At 40.5% G+C, this 24,755-nt stretch overlaps 2 protein-coding genes across 3 annotated transcripts in view; both read left to right on the top strand.

The window, feature by feature from the left end:
- Window positions 1-1,468: 1,468 nt before the first annotated feature.
- Window positions 1,469-3,633, top strand: tmem230b (transmembrane protein 230b). The gene is made up of 3 exons (XM_008419109.3): window positions 1,469-1,822; window positions 3,080-3,202; window positions 3,298-3,633. The coding sequence occupies exons 1-3, from the start codon at window positions 1,721-1,723 to the stop codon at window positions 3,436-3,438; spliced, it is 366 nt and encodes a 121-aa protein (XP_008417331.1). The 5' UTR covers window positions 1,469-1,720; the 3' UTR covers window positions 3,439-3,633.
- Window positions 3,634-6,668: 3,035 nt separating this feature from the next.
- Window positions 6,669-24,755, top strand: part of igsf9b (immunoglobulin superfamily, member 9b) — a 32,288-nt gene continuing 14,201 nt past the window's right edge. Inside the window, exons 1-3 of one of the 2 annotated variants that reach the window (XM_008419111.3) lie at window positions 6,669-7,311; window positions 14,333-14,428; window positions 17,259-17,465. In XM_008419111.3, coding sequence (XP_008417333.1) covers window positions 14,368-14,428; window positions 17,259-17,465 — 268 coding nt within the window. In that variant the 5' untranslated portion in view covers window positions 6,669-7,311; window positions 14,333-14,367. The remainder of the gene's footprint in view (window positions 7,312-14,332; window positions 14,429-17,258; window positions 17,466-24,755) is intronic. The other variant, XM_008419110.3, reaches the window with a different exon arrangement.

Here is a 24,755-nt window from a genome sequence, read left to right as displayed (position 1 = left end):
ACCCCTTAGGAAGCACAAAGGAGATACTTTTATCTGATGAATCAAGAATTTTACTTTTTAGTCTGTTTTCAAAACACTAAGTATGACGGAAAACTCTGCACATCCACCTAAAGACGCCATTCTGGTGATGACATACTTTGGTGACAGCATCATGCTGTGGAGATGCCTTTATTCAGCAGTGACAAGGAAACTTGTCACAACTGATGAGAAAATGAATAGAGGAAAACACAGGAAAGCAAACTGTGCAGATATTCACTCTAAAGAAATAAACAAAAGCAGTTCCTTCTGCAAATACACCTAAAATCCTGAGCAATCTGAGTGAGCCTAGAGGGCATCGTAATAAACAACTTCTAAGTAGAAATACCAAGTGCAGATGAATTGTTTTAGGGCTTGTCTTCCTCCTGAGACCATCAACATGCCTGTAAACTTTAACTATGCAACTCATAGCCAAGGTCAGCATCTACATGTATGACCACTCTTGACTCATTCTGCCTAAAACAGAGGTTGTGTTTATCTAAATAAGTATCTCCTTTAATTATTTATTTCAGGGCCATGGTCTGCAGCTGCAGTCTTTAGCTGTGTTATTTATTTCATCTGCATGACTAATGAGATGAAGCTATTCGCCTTTGTTGATGCAAACACTTAAACAGCAACTTTTAAGAGGCCTGGGAGAATTTATTTATTTATTTATTTATTTATTTATTTATTTATTTATTTATTTATTTATTTTTAGAATAATATTAATAATTAACTGGTCAAATTGCAAAGATATTTGGTATAATGTGATGAATGGGAAACCATTTTAAATTTTTTTAAAGGAAATCTGATCCTGTCATCTGCTTAATACTTCAAAAAATAAAGTTACATAATTTTTATCAAGTGAAAAATAAACAAGCACTTATTTTCAGTTGCATTTTTTTCCTGTCAGCTTGCAATATGATTTATGTGATTTTGAAAAGCTCCTCTGAGGCTGAAAAACCGATCTCAGAGTATGAGTTTCAGCTTCTGTTTCACAGAAATGCGTCAAAAATCTGCAGAGAAAACAGAAACTCTATCATCTGGGGACACAGAGTGATTACAAAGCTGTCCTGAGAGAGAGAATGGCTCGAGTATTGAACATCCACATAACAAAGTGAATCCTGACACTGCAGTGTCATTCTGTTCGGACCTGCTCGCTTAATTGAGATTTTACTGCGCCCTCTTGTGGGGGAAAGTGGAAAATGCAAGTGGTCACTGAACCAGCCTTTGGTACCTGCGGCAGTGACGTCAGGGACCGAGTCCTGTTAGAAAATAAAATATGTGTAATGAATCTATTTAATATATAAGTTTCACTTTCTGAATAAAAAAAGGTTTCACTTTCTGAAAAGAGTGACAAAAAGTTGCACTTATTCGTGAATTTAAACTATAAACGTAAAATACCAAACGTTTTCACTACGTAACGATGACGTTTAGGCTGCGCGTGCGCATAGCCGCAGATCTGTAAGCCGTTGACACGGAAGACCCATGTTCTAAACAACACCTCGACATTGCTACAGAAGGCGCTGTAGAAATTTTTAGTCACTCTGTCTTAACTGTAGAATATTAAATTTTACTTTGCTTTAACTATTATAGCTTCTGAGGTAAACATAAAAAAGACATGTTTGCCGCTCTGTTAATTTTATTGTAGCTTGTTTGCCTCAAGAACGCCGAGAGTAAACTGTGGCAAGCTCCCGAAAAGCGGATGAAAATGCCAGCTCGTAATATTGTATCCAACAATACTCCTAACAGCAAAGTTAGGTACTCCAGGTTAGCCACAGATGATGACGGCTACATTGATTTACAGGTAAGAAGTGACTAGGTCAGATTTGCCACTTTAATGCTGCTGATCAGTCCTCCTCAGTCATTAAAGTTGAATGTCTGCCTTTTAAATTGCTTTATTCAATCAACATAGCCTAATGACTTAGATATAAAAGAGCAAATCTGGAACAAACCAGTACTGAGGCAAAAAGGAAAAAAAAAAATCACTTGCAGTCTTTAACGATATTATCCAGTAGTGCACATGTTTCACTATGTTGACACAATATAAAAGCACATCTGCGTTCCCATGCATAAAATGGAAAAAAAGCACCATTGTTTACGTCAAGTTAAATATTAATAATGAACTAAATACTCCATTAATGATTTAAAGAGTAACATTAAAAAAGGAACTGAAGGATAAATGCAGTTGTTTTTCTCAAGAGGTCACTGTGTTTGATTTTTTTTTTAATGTCATTCTGTTTTATTGTTTATGATTGTGTATTATTAAATATAGTTTTTATTTATATGGCTACTTGGGTCCCTTTTCTGAAATAAATATCTGATTTCAACTCTTTATTCATTAAGGGTATAAATAAAATAACAAAAAACTTGATTTCCAGCAGTCATTTTCTGCCTGTGACCCTACAACGATAAGCAAGTAGATGATGGATGGATGTTTGAGATTTACAGCACACAGTGTCAACTCACACGACCTCAGATGTTAGATGGTGATTTTAAAACCCTTTGAAGAGGACACTGCCTTTTTCAAAAACGTTCATTTTTGCTGGAATGATGGTTATAGCTTATTCAGTAGCTGGAAGATTGGTAAGTCTGTTTGACACGTTGACATCAATCCAGTAAATAACAACCCACAAAAACATATACATAAAAAACACAGTCTTGTGCAGAAATGTCCAAACTCACCAAAACCCCTTCTTTAGTTCAAATGACATGAGTTAGTTTTAAAATGTCTTATTCATATGTGTGTTGTTCTGCTTGGGTTGAATGTCAAATCTGTCAGAGCAGTGCATGGAGCCTCAATTTGGTAATAACCCATGATATTAGTATTTTGTGAGACTAATTCTCTAAAACTCTGTTAGTTTGGTTATTGTCATAATGTTAGCAAACACATGGCCTCAACAGAGTTAAAACCTTGAAAAACTTTCTAGACTTTGTGCAGCTGCTGCTATTGCCTTTTAAGCTAGTTCATATTTTAGGCAATAACTATCTCATGGTCTCTGAAACTTGGGCAACTTTTGTGTTTCAGAAAAGATTTTGATTGCTAATTTATCTCCCTCTGCAGTTCAAACGGAGCCCACCCACGGTCCCATACAAAGCGATCGCCCTCGCCTCGGTGCTCTTTCTAATCGGCTCTATTTTAATCATCATCGGTGCTCTTCTTTTGGCCGGATACTTTGGAGTTACTGTGAGTTCTTTCTAAACGAAGACCTTTTTTTGATCTTATGTTTGTGTGCTGTGTTATGTTAATATTGCTTAATAAAACATTGCTGCATGTTTCAGAACTCCGACCGAACGGTGCCCGTGCTGATCATCGGCATCATCGTTTTCCTGCCTGGTATTTACCACTTACGGATAGCTTACTATGCATCAAAGGGCTATCCTGGGTACTCCTATGATGACATCCCAGACTTTGACGACTGAAGCACACTAAAACCTCAGCGGCAGTCTTACTTCGCTCGCATACACTCATGTATCGCTTGTACTGAATTTAAAATGGCTAACAGCTTATAGCTTAATCGTTTTTTTGGAAATCAGTGTTCTTTGTGTAGATTTCAATTTCTAGTTAGTTTGCGAATGTGTTTATTTTAATAAATTATGAAAATGATCTTTCAACAATTCATTCACTTAATGCCTTTTTTGTTATTCAAGTGGTTTATCATTATAGTAAATAATAATTAACTGTCAAATAAAATCATTATTCTCAAACTTTGAGTGTCAAATTTCCAGCTTTTAGAAGTAGAAGTGATCAATCATGTTATCCCCAGTGCAACAGTTTGGCCTGTAATTTACTTCTGTGTACATAAGATCAAGAAAATAGTTTCCCGCACTATGATCCTTACTGTTTATCAGCTAAAGCCTGACTACTTTCCAGATTTGTTTTTTTTTTTTTCTTGGAGGATTTCATGTGATTAATTCCGATCCTTTGATCTCCATATGGTGCACCTGGTCCCTCTGAGTCAGCATTATCAAACGGGGCACTACTAAAGCAATTACAAGCCTTCCCCCTTTCTGATCTCGGCTATCAACCTATAAATATCCGTGATTTTGAAGCAACCTGATGAAAGGCCGACCCCATTTTGCACAGCAGGACATCAAAATCATGCAAAGATGTTGCTGGTAAAGGTTGGCCTTCTGTAATCCGGATCGTCAGACGCGAGGCTACCTGCTGCTCTCCAAACGGATAATTCAAGGATGCTTCCCTGTTTTAATTGCTGCCCCTCGATCAGTTACCAACCGCACTGTACCTGGCATTAGTCAGATCGGATTGTTCTCTGTAAATCAGATCAGGAACTTTTTTCCAACAGAAAGACTGTTGGAAAAAACTGTCTTTTTGTTTTCATTGACTACTGCGTTTCTTAAGCAATAACCATGTTGCCTAAGAAATCATCTGCACTCTACTGCATTTTTAATGCAGCTGTATATGTTGCAGATATATTACAGTAGGCTTACCTATTATTACCAGTCATACAAAATCTGAGCCATTTTTTTTGTTTAATATATTTATTTATAGACTGTGTGTTTCTCACTTTGTCTTTTTATTGCCTATTTCTGTAATTTCTTACTACCTGTAAGTAATAACACTAAGTGGCTGTAATATGCCACAAACACACATTAGTAGTAGTAATAACAATAATTATGATTATAGTAATTATTAATAATGTTATGTTTATAATTATTAAAAACATAATTATAAACATAACGTTATAATAATGTTAACATTATTACTACAATAACGTTGCTATAACGTAATATAACAATTGTTATAATAATAATAATAGTATTATAATTATAATATTAACATTATTATGTTATTAACGTTATTATCGTGTCGTTCGGGGTGGGGGGGGGCGGGGGGGGGTTGGTTTGTGGCAAATTACCACCACCTTGTGGTGCTATTTCCGGCTCCTGATTGGCCAATTTTAAATGTAACGTAAACGACGCCCCAATGTGCGTCTATTCATATTTCAATGACTAACTTTACCATCTTGTCATGGCAGAGCTGCAGAAGTGATTTTAAGGTAAGATCATGGAAAACGTTTGTGAATGCATTGCTTTGGGTCACAGAAAACAAAATTATAGAACTATGTTTGAAACTAAAGTGCGAGATTAGCCATAGCATTTAGCTAAGATGTAAAAATAGAATGAAATACAAGACGAGTCATAATCCAACCTTTTTGCATTTACGTGTATTTGAGAATAGAGGCCGAATACGTCTTGCTAGGTTCACCGGTTCAAATTCAGAGCTAACAGTTTGCTCAAAATTGACTGTGGACAAGTTAGATATGTATCAGAAATATACATTTAATTGAAAATGTACTTACTTTAGCAACTTAGGTTTTTGAAAAGTATGCTGTTACGACCGTAAAGACGATAATAATAAAAAAAATGTAATTTTTAAAAAAAAGAAAACCTTAGTTACAGGAAGCTTTGACAATATAATTTATCGGTACTTGTGTAATGTTTCATTGATAGTATTTATGGACCCTGGGGGTGGAGGGTATGTTTGCCTCCACCTCCACCCCCCATACTTTATTAGGAAAGTGTCAGACGGCTGCGTGTTTTCCTTTTGTTACAGTCACCAGTATTTCCCACCGAAAGACGCTTTTGTTTGAGGCGCTAAATTGCCAGCTTCGCTAAGTTACAGCGACTGAGGGATCATTAACGGAAGTGAATGTTTGTTCTTTCAAAATTAAAGCATTCTATCGTTCAGAAAAAAAGGTGTATTTTGTGCTCTTATTAGGAACATAATTTTGATTTAAAGAATATCCTCTAAATTTTACCTTAAGCTTGTTTCATGTGCTATTGACTTATTTCAGAAATGAAAATTAGACATTGCTAAGTAATGGCAGGCCAAAATGAATGACTAAATCAGATTTTTTTTTAAAAAATCACATTTATTTTCACTGTGAAAACACCCTATAATTTTACCCCAGTTTGCCTCTGTAAAAAAGAGCCCATAAATAACAATTTTCCAGAGCATTAGGACCAAAGAACATTTTACAATAGAATTTCAATAATCAGATATTATTGTATGTCAACTACAATTTTTTTAACATAAGAATGAAAGTAAGTTAGGTTGTTTAAACAGTATTCAGTTTGAAAGGTTAACTAGAACAAAAGCGTTCAGCTATCAGGTTATTAAGCTAAAACAAAAAGGGAAACGATAGTCTGCTGTGGAAAAACAAAGCAAACATGTTATAGATTATATCTTTTTATCTCACCTCAAACAGACGGTTAAGGTTTTAATTTATGATAATCTAATATTGTTGTATTGTCATTGTCTACTGCAAATTCTCAAAAAGCAACAATTACTTGCATTTAATTATTTTGAAAAAAAAATGTTGTTTTTGCAACTATTTGATCTTCCTATCACCATCAAGGAAAAACGGATTGATTGGTGCATCTCTTAAGGTACTGTACTGGTCATCGTGCTAAGGATAATGGGGTCAGCAGCTTAAATTCTCAAACTGTAAATAGTTTCTTTATTTACTTTAGTAAAGTAGCTAAAAATGCCAAGTCATGAAAATGACAAAAATAACAAAAAGTAGTAATCACTTAATAGTTATGACTGATATAGCTATGTTTAAAAGCTTAGCTGCAATCAGTTTAGCTAGAAATCTGTTTTTATTTTTGTGCTGGTGCGTGTATGGGCTGACCTTTATTTTGAAAGTTCGAACGGGAAGTCCCTTTCTGTACCGGTGTGGAACTTGACGGAAGTGTTTACAGCCACCGTAGTAGAAGGAGGGATGAGGCTAATGAGAGGAGGGACACCGCGGGGACAGAAACCACGACAGTCCTTTAACTAACCCTGCGGCGTGCTCTGCCGAGGAGTCCTGCGCCTGTTGGATGGTCAACGCGGTCTACGCCGACTGGAAATCGCTTCTTCTCATTTCAACAGCTAAAAGCACTTTGAGCAAGTTTGGATCCAGGATAATACTGTAATGAAATTAGCTGCTTGGAAAGTTTATCTTTTAACTTAAATGGGCTGAGGTAGGATGTTTTTAATGTTTTTAATATCAGTTTTTTTTTAACTGAAGACGCAAAGAAGTTTGCGGGACGTCCGATCACCATGGAGAGGCGGGATTAAAATGGTTTTCATTTTTCTGGGACTGAAAGGTTAAAAATGTGTCTACCTGCGCCCAGTTCCTCTTGATTTAAGCTTGTTTCTAACCACAAATATCCGTGGCGATAAAGGAATGGACACTTAAACTGGTCTGCAAGAAGTCTTAAAGAAGATCAGCCATGGATTGAGAGACTGTACTTTCAGCTCAAGTGTAAAGTGCCTCATGAAAGGTAAGGTGCAGGTGAAGCTAAGACATCCGCCAGTAATTTAAACCTTTAGACTGGAAGCATCTTTTGTTTAGTCATTTAAATCATGCGCACTTCCCTGATCTTTTGTTTGTTGCATGCTAATTTCTACACACACTTAATCCTACTGTGGCTTTTCCACAGCTTAAATGTCCCCAGTTACAGCCATGCTCACGATCTTATGCCCTTATTTTAAATGTGTTGTTGTTTTGGGTATCTGCATGCACTACTTGTAATCTGTGAGCGGGTCTTTTTTACATGATAAACCATTCTAAAGAGGTTTAACTGTCTGCATTGCCCCTTTAAACCAGCAGCTCAGCTCTCTGGATTAAAACAAGGAAAAACTGACAGCAGTACATATATATGTGCAAACTGTTTTAAAAGCCCGTCTTCTCATGTGGCATTAGAGTCCCAGAGTAACACAAAAGATGCACCTGTTTTGTTTAGCTGAAGATCTGGGTGGCTTGGTATTTGTGTTGAGCGCACCAGTTTATCAGCCTGCTGCCTCTGATGCGGGTGCATCAGTGTATTGGACAAAAGCTAGTTGTAACAGTTTTACACAAAGGACTGCAGCTGTTCTTTGCACTGTTGTCCTGCTGATCACTTTATTGAGAAATATGCATCCCTGCGGAGGTCTGTTGCCTCGTTATGGATACGTATTTTCAAACCCATCTTAATAAGATTCAAATCAATAAGCATTTGCGCTTATAAATCAGCTTGGTCGCAAAAGACTTTGTTTTTGACAATTTCGTAGTAAGCTTTCTAAAACTGAACCCCCTGTGAAAAAACATCTTATCGTTACTGTTTATAGCAGTTGTAGTTCACGGGTTTGGAAAAGCCCTTGGAATTATTTACACAAAACAGCAAGAACCTGTTTTTAATTTGGAATCGGTGTTAAAGTGTTGGTATCATCCGAGCCCTCCAGGTGCTTAAATCCTGTGCACGTGAGGAGCTCAGGTGTTGCTTTGCACAGCGATGTTTCTTAATGCTTGTCGTCTAGAAAGCCTCAATAGTTAATCCTTTATCTTGCATTGTTTAAATATGAAGATTACATGACCAGAGGTTCAGCTGTGGACAGACTGACGCGTTGTTCTTAGAGATGTCTTATTTATGAGCTGAATAAGGCAGCACACATAGAAATAAATGAAGAAATGCATTCATGCTTGATCCAGTAAGAGAGTACCTACAGTCAATTAATTTCTCTAGCTCTAAATTACAACAAATGTCGTCCTTTATTCTTTTCAAGACAAATGGATCCAGTTCCTATCCAGTTGTAAACGTCTAGAAATGGGTCGGTTACTGGCATTGAAGTATACCGAGGTTCTAAAAAGCTCTTGTTTTAAACATTGTTGGTTGATATTGTCCAAGTTTTACTTATCGTCCCGATGTGTTAAGAAATGACAAACATGGGCCAATATCGATGTTGATACCAATATGTCTTGCATCCCTCATAATCCATATTCTTCTGGAATCGATGGGAATCACTTTTATTTTTTCATTCTAGACAAAAGCATGAATCAATTTTTTTTTAAAGGTTTGCGTGAATACCATGACACCCAAGTTATTTTTCTAAAAGTCATTATACCTTAATAATCACATACTGGTCCATGCTGGTATAGATCCAAATCCAGTTAATTTCAATATGATGCAATCATGTAATCAGATTGAAATAAATATAAGGTACAGTAACGTCCTTGTTATGTTACGGTACAATCACAGCTAGTTGATTAAAAAGTTTTATCTAAGAAACTCCATCCAGTGGCTTTGCAGCATCGGTTTTGACTTGTCCATTAATGTCCCTTTCATCATGCCATTAAGAGCTGTCCACAGCGAAAGAAATGAGTCTCTTTGTGTCAGTGTTCAATAAATTCAGTGCAATACGTCAGCATTCTGTGCTAAAGTTCATGACCTCAGTCTTTAGGGCTTTGCTTAGTTTTATGGCTCTAACCTGCTTCTGAGAATTATAGGAGGTGAAGGACAAAAGCTCAGGACTCAAAGGGCAATGCGAGCTGCTTTGCTTTGCTGCATCTCAGCTACCGAATGTGAATGTAGTTCATCTCAGGAGAGAGAAAAAAAAAATTCAATCAGTCTGTTCAGGCATGAAGCACATGGGTAATTTATTGGTGTAATGTGAGGAATTGTTCAGTCCCTGCAGAAGGTGCGCAGGAAACCCTGAATGCAAGAGAGAGAGACTGACTGCAAGTGAGGAATTTGAAAACACTCAGCCATCGCCACGCGATAGTAATTATTGCTAAACCTTGTAGTGCCACATGTTAGCGTATTGGTGATCACCGGTAATCCATATACAGTGGGTTTTCCCTGGCATGTGGGGACTCCCCTCCCATGCTCACTGTCTACTCAGCTTATTTCCCATTTTGTTCAAATAAACATCAATGGATTTTCCAAAGTAGGTTGTGTTGCCAGGAACAAAATCCATGCATTGACTGACTGCTCCAGTCTGCCGACTGGTTCCAGAGTTTAGGGACCAGTCGCTGTGTTAATAACAGTGTTTTTGCCAGTTACAAATCTTTGGTTGGCCGGTCAGAGTTTCTGCTCGAGTAACACTTGTAGTTGCGGCACGACACAGGTTTGTACAAAGGCCACGGCCTGTCAGGATTAGGAAGGATTACTAAGAGAGTAATACTACTGCTTATCAGGCCTGTATCTGTCACTAGCATCACTGATGGGCCTGCTTAGGTATTGAGGGATAAGACATACTCTCTCACACACATAAGGTCAAACAGCCAGTTTATTGGTCAGATATTAAGAGTAGGAAACAACGTAATAAAGACGTAAATTCTTCATTCTGTGTTTCAATTGTAGAGGGTTAGAAGAGACATGGATGTTTTTTTTCCATGTCCAAAAGGGAGAGCTGAGCTTTAAATATCTTGCAAACTTGCAAGTCCAGCTGGCTGTGTGAAGTTCATAGTTCTTAAAACATCTCTGACAATACAGAAACCGATATATTATGGAAATATAGAGCTCTTGTTTTTGGGAGACTCCCAACATTTAATGTAAAACACCTGCATATCCAAGGACAGAGCATTTATCTATCTACACATCTGCAAATGTTTATCGACCTGGTTCTTGCTGCATTTCAGCAAGGAAAGTGTGTTAAGACCAGTCAGTTCAAGTGTCACGTGTCATCCGCGCCTGAACATCGTATCAAAGCTGCCCAGCTGGTAAACAATCCATGCGGTCTCCACTAGAATAAAGTCTGGACCCCCTGTCTCCGTGGGCAGACCTTTGTGACTTGATATAGCAGGGATTGATCACTGCACCGCTACATGAAAGCATGTCCTTGATGTGTCTCAACAGTTTGATCTCTAATTCAATTAAACTATTAACACTCGAAACAGGAGGCCAGGATTAGACTGGGTGTTACAAATGTACCGTCCAGAAGGCTAAGTCATGCCGAGATCCAAAGCAATTTGTGTCAGTGAAATCCAGTGGAACGCAGCACCATTACATGTTGTCAACATGCATGCATTGGTTTGAAATATCTGCTGCTGAGGTGTTTAACATTTACAGTTTTTTTGTTTTTTTTTGTGCAAAAATATTCATATTGCCTGGTGGTGGCAACGTCATTAGCACGACCATTGCCTTTCTCCGCAATTCCGCTCGATTCAAGTTTCTAGAATTTCAACCGGGCCAGCCAGGTTGAACAGATGGAGAAGTTGTGAAAGATGACATCAATTTTCTGCACTGTTTTAGTCTGCCTGTAGTTTTAGCAATGGCAGAGGAGCAAGTGAATAAAACTGTTCAGTCCTTGTTGGCCATGCTATCAAATATTGAATAAACTTTAACAGCTGCCTCGTTCGCATCGGCAGTGGAGGGCGGTTGTAGTGCAGACAATTTCGGGTAAGCTTCATAGCATCGAACTGGTGTGTTACATACATCACGGGCAAACGTTAGCAAAAGTGTAAAATTTAAAACCTCAACACAGTCCATTCCTCTAGCAAGCAGTCATTTCTCAATAACTAAGAGTCCAGACCTTCTGTAGCGCAGAACAAGAGACTGGTTTTACCAAGCGCAACATCATGCTTTGGGAATGTGTTTCTTCAACAGGGGCTGGGAATGTAGTCAGAATTCATGGGAAGTCGGGTGGAGCTAAATAGAGGGGAAAAGTAGAAGAAAAACCTTTTAGAAACTCCAAAAGTGGGAAGCAACTTCACCTCCCACCAGGACAACAACACTATAAACTCAGCCAGAGCTGCAATGATTAAGATCAAAACGTATTTAGGTTCTAGTATTACCCAGTCAAAGTCCAGACCTAGATCCAGTTGAGAATTTGACAGTTTCCATCCAGTCCGACTGAACTTTAAGTATTTTGCTTGAAGAATGGCAAAAATCTCAGTATCCTCGTCATGCAAAGCTGTAATTGCTTTGAAAGGGGAATTTCTACAAAATATCGATGCAGGGGAGCTAAATACAAAACTCAGTTTCCAGGTTGTTGTTTTTTTATCAAATAAACAATATATATGTTGCCTTCTTACTTTACAGTTGGGCCCTGAATACTTCTTCAAGGCGCTGTGTGTGTTACTTCATCATTTTATGCATTCACTCTGAATTTAATATCTATCCTCCTTCAGAGGCCCTCAGAGTGCACATGCCAATTAAATGGCTCTGCTCTGCTGCATGAGGAAATAACCTGCTTGTCTCTGTCTAATACCGCACCTGCAGACAGAAACCCCCTCCGCCCCCATTCCTGTCTTTCCTTGTCTGTCTGCACAAGACTGTCACATAGTACATCCTGGTGCTGAAGCACATTTCAGTTTACTGGAGCAAAGGCAAAGCTGATTTGAGATCGCCAAATGATATTTGAGGTCCAGATGTAAGCTTAAATTGGAGAAACACACTATGATGGGATTTTGCTGTACATCTCATTCTGTAAAAAAAAAAAAAAAAAAAGTGAGGATGCCGTAAAGTGCAATCCCATCCATCAGTTTGTTGCCTGCTGGAGGTGACACATAAACAATTTGGACTGCACAGATTTGCTGTTTATCTTCTGAATCCATTGAGAGCGGTGCTTATTGCAACATCCCAGAGGGCTGTTGAAATGAACCCTGCGCTTTTGCATTTCACCGCGATGCCTGACTGACTCTGATGTTCTTCTAAACAAGAAAGCCATTACAATATTGTGAAGTTCATGTTACAGCTCTGCTATTCTGGGCTGTTTGTTTGCTTTAAGCGCTCCTAAGCAATTAAATGTCTCCAGCGGATCATGGGGTTGGTTTGCATTTGTGCGGTCCATCTGCGGCTGCATCATCACCTAGCTTGTGTCCCACCTCTTTTCTAAGCTCAGCCACCTTCTGAAGTTACTCAAATGAACTTTAAGCAGTGCGCTTATGATAAGTGTACTGGATGAAGTGAATTGCGGGAAGGGCTTCCTTTATGCTTGGAGGGCAGCGACTTTAACGAGTCTCTAATCCAATTTGAAGTAGGCAGAGGAGCCACTTTTCCACTTCTTCAAGTGGAGTCATGTTTGTCAGACTAATTAGGAGATCAAGATCTACAGATTTTTTTTTTTTAAGTCTCATTTGAGTCATTTGTGCATTTAATCTTTAGATGAATCTTACATGATTCTGCTGTTTGTTCGTCATGTGCTGTCTTAATGTTAGTCTAAGTAAAGCTCATCATCCAACAGAAATCTGTTTTTGCTGCTTAAGCATTAGGATTAGCAATAAGGTAACATTTGGAGTTGGGAGACTTAACGTTCAGAAGGAATGGGCATTTATCTTTTTTTTTTTTTTCAGATAAATTTTTTAGCAGGAGAATTTTGATTCATTGTTGTCACAATAAATCCCAATTAATGGTTAACTCTCAAAACTGTCCGTATTGTGTGGATTGTTAGTTTTAGTCCTTTCTCCACTGTGGATGTGCAATGAGTGTCTTAAATAAATTAGAAAATATGATTAGTGCAGTGGGGCTGTACAGTGGCGCAGTTGGTAGAGCTGTTGCCTTGCAGCAAGAAGGATCTGGGTACGATTCCCGGCCCCGTTCTCCCTGCATGGAGCTTGCATGTTCTCCCTGTGCATGCGTGGGTCCTCGCCGAGTACTCCGGTTTCCTCCCACAGTCCAAAAACATGACTGCATGACTGTGTTTTTGGTCTGTCTAAATTGTCCCTAGGTGTGTGTGTGCATGGTTTTTTGTCTCTGTGTGTCTCTGTGTTGCCCTGCGACAGACTGGCGACCTGTCCAGGGTGACGCTGCCTCTTGCCCGGAACGTTAGCTGGGAATAGGCACCAGCACCTCCCGACCCCACCAAGGGACAAGGGCGTATAGAAAATGGATGGATGGATTATTGCAGTTTCTGTTTGCAGATTAATGATACAAATTACACTTCTTTATGGCTGGTGTCTGAAAGAAGCATAAATTGTATGTTGTTTTTTTGGCAAGCATACGTATTTGTGATTGCTATCATGCAGTCACAACCATACAGTTGCCTGAAAAATAAGTAATAAATATCTCTTTACGTCGCTTTTATTACTGTCACAGTACTACCATAAAATATTATGATAACATCTCTTAAATTCATATCGCCCGCCTCTTCCGTTGTTCCTTTCTCCCGCCTGCTGCTGTTGACCCATTTAGACTCAGACAAGACCTCGTGGATGTGCTGGACCAAACCCAAGCAACAGGTTAATCTGACCTTAAAGAGGTCTTCCTCGTCGCTAACAAGCACACTTAAGTCCTAAACGTCCACAGGATGCAAAGTCTAGGCGGGTTTTACTGGTTGTTTTGAGAAGCTCTCATTGGATTGGCTCAGTTTCCCTTAAATCCAACATAAGATCAGATTATGTTTTCAAAGAATACACTTATTCATCAACCAAAGCACATCTGGAATATGGTGTTTGGCTTGGATAATGTGCAGACATAAACTCCAGGGATTACATGTGTCTGAGGAGGGGGATGTGTGAGGGATGTCCCCATGCAGCGGGGACTCTGTCAGTCTTTCTGTCTTTCTGGTGAAGGGTTAAAAAGGATGCACGGTCTTGTTTTTCAGACTGCAAGATGTGTGGAGGAGAGTGACGGACGGCCATGGGACTGGAGAGACGGTGGCTTCAGGCTGTCACCACTGCTGTAGCCATCTGTCTGCTAAGTAAGTATGCTAATGCAAATATGGATTAGCTGCGTTCATTATTAATGCATTTCCATGTTGAATTTCTTTCTTGATGGCTTTGTCCTTTTCAAGCACTTGTACACTTTATTTGGGTTAGCTGAATAATTGTGTTACATCACAATTAGGCCTGCCACAATAAGCAATAAATTAATAATCACATGTAAATTAAAACAAGCTCAATAATGTCCATGTGGATGATTGTTATCATTTTTCTCTTTTCTCTCTTTTTCTGCCAATAATTGTATGACAAAAGTCTTGAGTCTGGTGTTTTGTTCCCAGCTAGAAAATTTTGTATTTATTTATTTGCTCTAGTGGCCTTAATTTTAAAATGATTATATGGGAAAATGGGCTAGAAGAGAGGAGGAAGACATGCGGCAAAGGTCATCGGGCCGGGACTTGAACCCATGACAACCGCTTCGAGAACTAAGGCCTCCATACCTGGATCTCACACAGCAGCAGTTTTATTTACAGAGACATAATTTATTATTTGTAGTTTCTGTTGTTAAGTGTATTTAGTTTGGATATTTAAAATGTCCTCCAGTTTAAATATCCAACTTTAAATTCGCTATAATTTAAAGTTTATTGATCTTTGAGAACGCGTTCTTGTGTTATTATGCCATTACTATTATATTAGTTGAAAAAGGTCTCAAAGCAACAATATTATTGTTTATTGCGACAACTTCTGGGACAATTTATCACCGAGCAAAATTGACAGACCAAATCGCAATGTCCATGTTTGTTTAATCGTCAGCAATATTTGTCTCATTTTATAAATACTGAGACATGATAAAAAATATTAGAAAATTAGCTTAAAACTTTTAAAAAATGTGTCACGTTGGACGGATTGTCAGTCTTTTATGGTGTAGCTCTTAGTGACTCAGCGACTAAAGCTCAAGGACAGTGGTGGGGGGGCAATGTGAAGACGGGAAAAAGTGAGAAAAATATGTTCCAAAAGTTCATATCAATTGATTTTGTCAACAGTGATATTACATTTTCAAGTTTGCTTAATTATTTTTGCAGCCCTAGCTTCGGCATACCTTTACACAAGCAAGCATCCCTCGCCAACACTCTTACTTAGGATCAACAAGCATCTGGTGAAGCTTTGAGAAGCAGCGAGTGGATGTTGTTGATCAGCTGAACGCAGACGCTCCACATGTACAACACGGTTTATCAGCGCTGCTTCATGTCGGGGAGAGAGTGAAGAGGAGGGGTCGCAGCTCAGACATGAGTGGACAAGAGAGAATGGGGACAAAATCCAATTTAAACAATATATCTCTGGGTGCGGATTTAGATCAATCCTGGATTTATGCTACCCCCTCCACCACCCCGTCAAACTCCAGACCCCAGGCACACGTCCCTGTGTGCGTGCTTGTGTTTGTAGAAGGGGGGTAGTGGGATTGATCGTGCTGGTTCCACAGGCCATGTGTATACCCCAGGGGGTGGTGAGAGGTTGGCTGGACCAAACACAGAGGCTCCTGCTGCATCAGAGCCTCACCCTCCTCCTCCTCTTTCCCTCCCTTTGAGATTAAAGTAATCACCAGGCCAGATGAGTAGTGGAGCAAACACTGGCACCCAGTTGAGCACACACCCATGTTAGCACATGACAGCGAGGGAGATAAAGGAGGTGGAAGGGCTGCTTCTTGCTCCAGGTGTCACTAATGGGATTGCAGCTACTCAATCTCTTTTTGCCAAATGCCCACATGATTGTTGTGAATGCCTTGTAATGGCCCGGCTTTTAGCAGTCGGGGAAAGTCAAACTCGGGAGCCGATCTGTGACCGGTTTCTGCCACAATCAGTTAATGATGTTATGTTTTTTATAACCCGTGTGCCCGTGTCCTCTTATTGGCTTTTCTGTAGGCTTGGGCTGGTGAGGTATGAAGCCTTTCAAGAAAATACTGTGGCATTTATTCAAAAATGTTGCATAATATAATTGCTTTTAGTTAAAGCAGAAAACCAGCAGTAATTCACACTTCTGATAAGATAATAAATAAAACATATTATTTCAGTTGCTGCAACCAGGCTTCTTACTGGCCAGCACATGTTTCCAGTTTCCTTAGAGCTTTTATCTGACAGTTCTGAATTTGACAGATGAAATGGAAAAATTAAATGTATTCAAAGCATATCCCGTTTGTTCATGAGTTTGTTGAAAGTTGTTAGTTTGGCTGTTTATAAAATCAGATTTTCAGAATTTGACTTAGAATACAGATCAGAGCAAGTGAAGGGAAAAGTGGTAGTTTTAAATCCCCGGCCCAATGATAAGTACATCTTTAACAATTTTATTTGTTACATTTTTTGTTAATATTTGAATTTCAATACATGGAGAAGAATATAAAATAAATACCCACTAAATTTAATATTCGTGTTTGCGTTTTGCACAACCAGAAATATTTCCAAACGGCTGAAAGATGTGTTCTTTCAGCCAGCAGACTGGCAGTGTGCAGCAGAGGAAGGGCCACTACTCAGCCTGAGAAAACTCTGATCGTTCCGGCTCTTTTCTCTTGATTATTTTCAAAAGACCATAATCCGTTAGTTGAAAAAGTTAGGTGTTTTTTTACAGTCATTTTTAAACTTTTCCATACTTTGTGGTTAAGTTTTCTCAGTAAAATTGATCCATTCTTCCTTAACAACCTTCACATAAACAAAATTCCCCAAAATGTTCTCTAAAATTTCAGAGCCGGCTCCATTTGAGGTTGTAGCTTCCTTGGAAAGGAGCATCTGTAATTTGCCCGCTCCTTCTTTATTGCCTCTTGCGTTGTCAGCACAGATCCACCCAGGCCTTTACGCTGATGATATATCATCGTCTCTCCAGGTGTGTCTCAGAGTTTGGCATCGCTGGTCCGTGCCAGAGAGGGTGGCTCTGCAGAGCTGGACTGCAGTCTGACCCCGTCGTCCAAAGAAGCCACCACCCCGAACCTCTTTCCCTTGCACGTTGTGGAGTGGGTGCGCCTCGGCTACAGTGTACCTGTTCTCATTAAATTCGGAGTGTACGCTCCTCGTGTTCATCCTAACTACAAAGGTAAGAAAAGCAACACAAATTCCTCTTTGAGGAAAAAGCCTCTGGCTTCTGTAGTTCAAGAAACCATGATCCCCCCCCCACCAGATAACAGGTTTAATTGGTAACAAAACTTTCCATCATCTTTTAAGAACAAAGGAAGTTGCAAGGAGGCGGCTACACTGGTATTATTAACGACTTGGGGAGGAGAAGTTGGGTTCAAACCCTACTCCCAAATAGATAATCCACGCAAAGCAACGTAATTACAGGTGTTCAGTCTGTGTTTTCGGCACGCACTTGTACATCAGCGCAGAGGGGAAGGGCGAGAGTGAGCGACAGTTAAAGAGGGGGTGGGGTGGAGACGAGAAAGGAGGAAGGGGCATACCAGGAACGCTGCTGCTCACTGGGGGATTAGGAGTGTAGGTGGGGGCTCGGTTGTGAGCTGACAGTGTTTTATTAGTATGCTGAAGGGTGACCCAGTAAGAGGAGATTGTTGTGCTGGAAGGAGGATGGATGAAGCATTGGGAATAATGGGAGTTTTCCTTGCTGGAAGCCCTATAATCCCATCATTGTCTGCCGGAGCCCAAAAGACAAAAGAGGGGTATCACAACCTCCCGTTGCGCTTCCAAAGCCGACAAGACCACTGGGACACCCCCAAATCCTGTACTGTCCCAACTGGGTCACCAAAAAGTAGAAAGTTCCCAAACATGCCAGCCCATTTGTTGCATGGGTGAGGCAGAGAGAAACATATGAAATACCTGAGGAACCTCGCTGTCACCTGGAACACGCTTCCTAGGCATCAGGTGACTGCGACGCATCGTTTTAGCTGCTGCTTGCAGTCTGAGTCATCATCTCATGCACGTGCACCCATAGTAAACTCAGTAACACTGCAGAGGTGAATCGTAGTGTAAAAAAACTACAATTCCCCTGTTTTCTCATGTTCATCCTTTGTGTGTGTTTTTTTGTCTGGTGTGGATTTTGCCTCCGTCTGCCTCAGATCCTCATATTTCCCCTCCCACTGGGGGCAGATGGCAGCATGTGAAGCGTGTCAGTGCTGCGGCTCTAATGTATGCTGCCCTCAAATTAAAATGTTTTTGGGATTTTAGATTTGACGCCGAGACCAGGTCAGGTCGCCAAATGTTTCCCCATCTTTGCGCTAGCCTGTCTGAAGACTCAAGAGCAAAATGCGGGGGAGCGTCAAGCTAAAGATCAAGATCAACCCATAAAGGATCAGGAAGAAGATCTATGAATAATGGAGGAGCTGTGCTACTGTTCACTTCCTTTGTACACAGAACGGATTCTACCAGTTAAACGAAATGCTTCTGTATCTATTCCTACCGCTTTTATATTTTGTCTTGTGAAACTTTAATTCATTTTAAGGGGATTTTATGTTGCAGCTTCTTGTAAAGAAAAACCATACATAGTTTCATAATTGATTACAAATAAAAATGTAAAATGTGTTAAAACTTTGTGGAACCACCTTTTGCTGTGATTACAGCTGCAAGTCTTTTAATGTAAGTAGGGCTGAAACGATTCCTCGAGTGATTCGAGTACCTCGATTATTAAAATTCCTCAAGGAAAATGGACCTGCCTCGAAGCTTCGTTAATTTATGTTTTATCATTTAGCGCACCGTGTTTCAGCCGGAACATTATTTGCGTTGAGCGGAGCTCTGACTTCCGCCTCTGAGTTGTTGACGGAAGCTACGTGTTAGCGGCATAACGTCCAATCTTCAAGTTCGGCCCGCGGGGATTTTACTGATTGGTGATAATTCCGGGTTTTCATCGTTTTTGTGGGACCAATAAACATCCTTAAAATGGCCGGCGCGATGCCGGGAGTTCGGCAGCCTTTCTGCTCCGGAGCTGCTGGTTGAACGGCGGGAAGAAGCTGAGGAGGATTTATACAGGTGAGCGGAGAGACTGAACACGGCGGGCGGCTGAGGGTTGATGCTTACAGGGTAAGAGCAGCTTTACGGACGAACCGCACAATAAACTTATATCATCCCGGTCTGAACAAACGGGAGGCGGAACATGGCTGGTAGATGAGTTTCTGAACGGAGGAACGGTAAATATCCCGTATTGCTCCCCCGGTCTACAAAAAAGTAACTGGTAGGGAAGCTCAAATGTGGAAAAAATAGACTGATGTTGATATCCGATAGTAACACTGGTGTTATGGAAGATTTACCAATATTTTATTTCATAATTGTTTTTATCCAATTACTCGATTAATCGTAAGAAAAATCTATAGATTACTCGATTACTAAAATAATCGTTTACAACAGCCCTAAATGTAAGTCTCCGTCAGCTTTGCAGGTCTGACATTTTTTCTCTTTCTTCTTGGCCAAATAAGACAACCTTTTATGGATAGATGTTCTATAGGATTTAGGTCTGGAACTTAATACTTGAACATGCTTTGAACTAAAAACCATTGACTTCCGCTCTGGTTGTATGCTTAGACCTGTTGTCCTGTTGGAAGGTGAACCTCCATCCCAGTCTGAAATGTTATGCTGCCTCTTTTCTTGTTTTCTTCCAGCATTACTGTGTACGTAGTTCAGTCCCTTTCCAGTCAACTCTGACAAGCATCCATCTCCCTGTAAAGCATCCTCAAAGATGCATTGGATGTTGGACGAAAAGTTGCTCCATTAGGTGTTCAGAGCTTGAGATTTATAACCAAACCCCTGCTTTAACATTCTTCACATCTTTCTGTTTGACGTGTCTGCTGCGTTCCTGTGTTTTCATGATGCAGTTTGTTCTCTAATGTTATCTAACAAACTTCTACTCTTCACACAACACCTGGATTTATACCAAGATTTAAAAAACACACAGATGAACTCAGTTTATTATTTGTTTAACTTTTGTAGTCAGTAAGCATTCCTAGATTTTCTTAAGTATTTTGGAGAAAAAGGAGTTTCAAATTCAAATATCCAGCACACTTTCCACTTGTCATTTATGTGCCTATCTTCTAAAGTTCCAGTAAAATACATTAAGTTTTGGACCAGCATGTGACAAAATGTGAAAAGTTAAAGGAGCATTCCTACTTTTGCAAGACAGGAGCTAGAGATGTTTAAAACTAAAAAGCTTTCACTGTTAAAGTAGATTATGCTCCTAGTTTTTCTGCTGTACTCATTGCATTGCAAATTATGTCAGATGCTGTGTGTCCTCAGCCTGCTGCTACGTCCCAAGGTCGTTTACGCTATTAGGAATATTTATCAGCGGAGATGAAGAGTCTCAGCGAGTGGCATCCGCGGAGCTTGTTTCCGTCCATTAAAGCAGCTGTTTCTGATATAATATCAGGTGGGCTTGAGATTGTGCCATGTGTGCTCAAGGAGTGTCCCCACTCCAGCCATAGAAACCATTAAACACGAGCCTGTCCGGCTCTCAGAGAACGCTTCATATTTCACCGTCGCCCGTTTCCCACTCTCTGCAATGCCCTGCGGGGCTAAACATTAGTCAGCTCACAGCTAAGAGGAAACAGCCAGACCAAACTGTGACTGACACTCTTGGAATAGCAGGCTTTAGTTGAATCTGTCCAGACAATGTGTTTGAGTCTGGCAGTGTCAGGATGGCTTACTGTCGCAGGGCTAGATCAAATATCTCCTGTGTTGTGAAGAAAATCAGCAGAGACTGTGAGCGGGGGGCTCTGACCCGAGGTTAGGACGACAATGGGCAAACCCCCAGATCTCAGCGGGCCGCCCTCACACTCCCAGTGTGACTTGTGAACGCCCGGGAAAGTCAGAGCCTGTGTTTTTCACACACGTGCAGGAGTCAGTAAAACATTTACAGTCTTTAATGCTGACAACTGGTTCAAAATTTTTACCGCCCGCCTACTAGTAAAGTTTTGTGGAATTTATCGTTAGACAGCCAGGCTTATGTAAATGTGGGCATGTTTTGAAGCATAAACCTGAATATCAGTTTTTTTCTGCACCAGGTGATTGTGCAGCTAGCAATAACACATAAGCATAAGAGGCTGAAATTGAAGTTTTTCATTTTTGTAATCTTGGACCATCAGGCTGACGCAGGGACCTGAGTGCTTCAGGCTTCACGTCCTGCAGAGTTCCTGCAGAGTCTCGAAAAGTATGCAAGAGATTTGATTGAAGTATTTCATTGGTGTGGTCAAGCAAGCAAGAAAAAAAAACATTTGTAATCTCAAATACTTTCCAGAACATTTATAACAACCTGTCCATCCTTTCACCCGATTGGGGTGGGCATTTATTATATTTATCATTTATCACAATAAATTTCTTATCACAGTAAGAGATTTGATTTGTTATTGTCGATAAGCTGCAAATAATGACATTTGACAAAACAAAACCGTTTGTATCGTCAGTTTTACTATTTTCTCCATACCCCATAATTTAAAAATATGATAAAATTACTATGTACCATTTAGTGACACAAATCACACCTCCTTATGTGAATAGAGTCTAAAAAACGGTATTATGTATTATATTAAATGTTTATAACTAGAAATAGCTTAAATTTATAAAATAAGCCTGACAACACCTCAAAATCTGGGAAATTATGACATTTTACTAGAAAAACTTATTACTATAACATTTAAAATTAAAATAAGAATAAGCCTTTATCTAAAGCTTGTCCAACTGAACTACGGAAACAATGACCAGACACAAGGAAATAATTAACACAAGGTTTTCTTTCCCTGATTCCCAAACAGACTCCATGTTTTGCTCTGGGAAGAAGTTGAAATGCCTCTTCAAGCGTACTGAGCTCTGAAGTTCCTTTGTGAAGATTTGAACATTAAATCAAACGCTTTGTGGCCGTGCCTAAACAGCTTATGGCTGCATTAAGTTGAGTTGCTGTAGTAAATGTGGGCACATGAGCTTTGTGAAGCTGCGTCCAGCGCACTAACTAGGAACTGGACGCAGCGAGAGGGGCAGAGTTAACTGTAATCTATCCCACGACAAAGAGCTATTCATAAGAGGGTTAAACTGATTAGTGGGACAGGAGGATTGAAGAGAGAAATTTGGGGGGAGCGGGAGAGGGGGCGAGCTGTCCGAGGCAGTGACCGGTCCCAGACTTATGATTGTATTCAAATCAAAACACATCCCACAATGCACCACTGCCCCTTACTCACATGTGGATGAACAAAGAAAAGCAAAGCTGATGCTTCTCCAAACAAAACAGATTAAAAAAAAGAACGACCTTCCTCCAAAGGTTTCCCTGTCAGCATATTGTATGAAATCTGCAGCGCTACGCCTGTTTTATTTATGAATATGAAACAAGGAAACATTTGTACTGAAGCTGCAGTTTCCATTAAGATAATGAAATACAGTTTCCCTGCTTAGACGCTGAAAGAACAAGAGCTGTGTAATCACAAAGCATCCAGACTTATAGGGGTTTCACCTTTGTTTGCTTTGAAGAAGAAGAAAGAAAAACCCGAGGAGATAACATCATGGAGACGATGGCCAGCCGGCAGCGGCTCGGCTCTGAAAGCCGAGTCGCTGCCGGCCCACCACCCACCGGGTGAGAACCTAACTCGCTAATATGAAGAGGCTGCGTCTTAGAGTTCAAACAGTGCTGGTGGGATTAGCGTTTCCATTTTCTACCCTTGGCTGCACTACAGCTCAACCTGTTGGAAACAAGGACTCGTTTTTAACGTAGAGCGGATCTGTCATGTGATTGCGACTGGAAGAAGAAGGGGGAAAAAAGGAATATCCAGGAGGAGGTGGAAATGGAACTGCGGCTATTGTTTCAACCAATCGCTCTGCTTAATGGCGTTTGTCTCTTGAAGGTGGACCTTGTGTTAGTGTAGGGGCGGGGGGGGGAGTGATGAATGCGTCTGCTGGAGCTCGGGGGTCAAGAAGGTCAACCTCTCATTGGTTTCAGTGGATTATCGATGCACATAATTTGAGTAACCTCTCCATAACCTCTCCCTCAGTTCTTCTCCGATTCAAACACGTGAAGGGTTGTTTGTATGCCATTGGTTTCCCATTTTTCCACACTTGCGTCCAGTCGCATCGCCGAAGAGACGAGCAGCCTTGCTTTTAGCGTCTGACGGGGCAGAACGCCTGCCAAGTGCCATCTTAGGTTTTAATTCCAACATGAAACATTCAAATTTGGATAAAGCGCCATTTGTCACACGGCCTGGTTGTTTTGTCCGCCCGCCGGGTGAAAGGGAAAGTCTCCTTTCTCTGTTGTTCATTATTTCTTTCATTCTCCCGTCTCCGTCTCTTGGGGTCTGGATTTTCATCCAATGCGATGTTTTTTCACCGCTTGTAATTTTTCAAATCTTTGACAGTAGAAACCCCCCCTGCTCTGCCTCACCCGTGCACAATCGACCCGCCCCCTGCCCATGTTTGGCCGTGTCGTGTTTCTACAGCAACTGAATTTAAATCTAAACCTACAGCCCGGGCTTTCCTCGGTCTCATCGCTATGGTAACCCGAGAGCACGAGGAATGACGGGGTGGAGCTGGGGAGGGAGGTTGTCGTCTCTTTGTAGTGACGGACAGGGGGGAGGATGCGGGAGAGGGTTAAGATGGGGTTGGACAGTGAAACCAGGCTTTCAGGGGGCAGGGCACTCTCCGGTTTTTGAAAATCAACATGTACTCGCGCTCACGTGCTCCAGGGCCCCGTGGCATCGTAGGGATTTCCACCGGCTGCATTTCAGCGATCCCCACGATGAGCAGCTCCGCTCTTGCACACAGGAGTGGGCGATAAATTCCAAATCTGATGAGAAAAGGTTGCAGAGGAAATGTGCAGCTGTGGGAGGATCCCCTCATGGCACGATTAGAGGAAACCGTCTAAAGTTATCCCGATACCTGTTATCATTTCCCCGCACATTTCCCCCCCCTCCTCCGGTCTCCCAACCCTGCCCAGCTGTTTGAAAGATGCTGACCTGAAACCAAAGGCATTCGTTTTATGGATCTTTTAAAGCGAGCGCCGCTCCCATCAAGTGCTTGTCCGTCTTTCAGGAGGTCAGTCAATCATTAAACCCAACTATTAAGCACAGCAACTATCCCGACAGGAATGCAGGGTTAATTGTTACCTATTGTTGTCTGTCTTCACTCTCTGTGTGTGTTTCAACCCGTCTTAAGGCCGTACACATAGGCAAATAAAATGCAAAGCTTTCAGGCATTAATCAAAGGGTCTTGTTGTCTGGATTGAAAAAATGTGTTGAATAGTGAGACTCTAAATAACGCTAATGCTGCTTGAGGTTGCAGGATATAGAAGGTTTAAGGTTAAGTGAAGCAAACCTTTTTATTATTTTGCATTCAGCCCCCCTTTAGTCTGATGTCCCTAAATAAAAATGAATACAACCAGTTTCTTTCAGAAGTCACCTAACTAATGTGCAGTGTT

The sequence above is a fragment of the Poecilia reticulata genome, chromosome 9 (genome assembly GCF_904066995.2).
Source record: "Poecilia reticulata chromosome 9, P_reticulata-male-v2, whole genome shotgun sequence".
Taxonomy (NCBI): Eukaryota; Metazoa; Chordata; class Actinopteri; order Cyprinodontiformes; family Poeciliidae; genus Poecilia; species Poecilia reticulata.
This window is presented reverse-complemented; position numbering and strand designations above follow the sequence as displayed.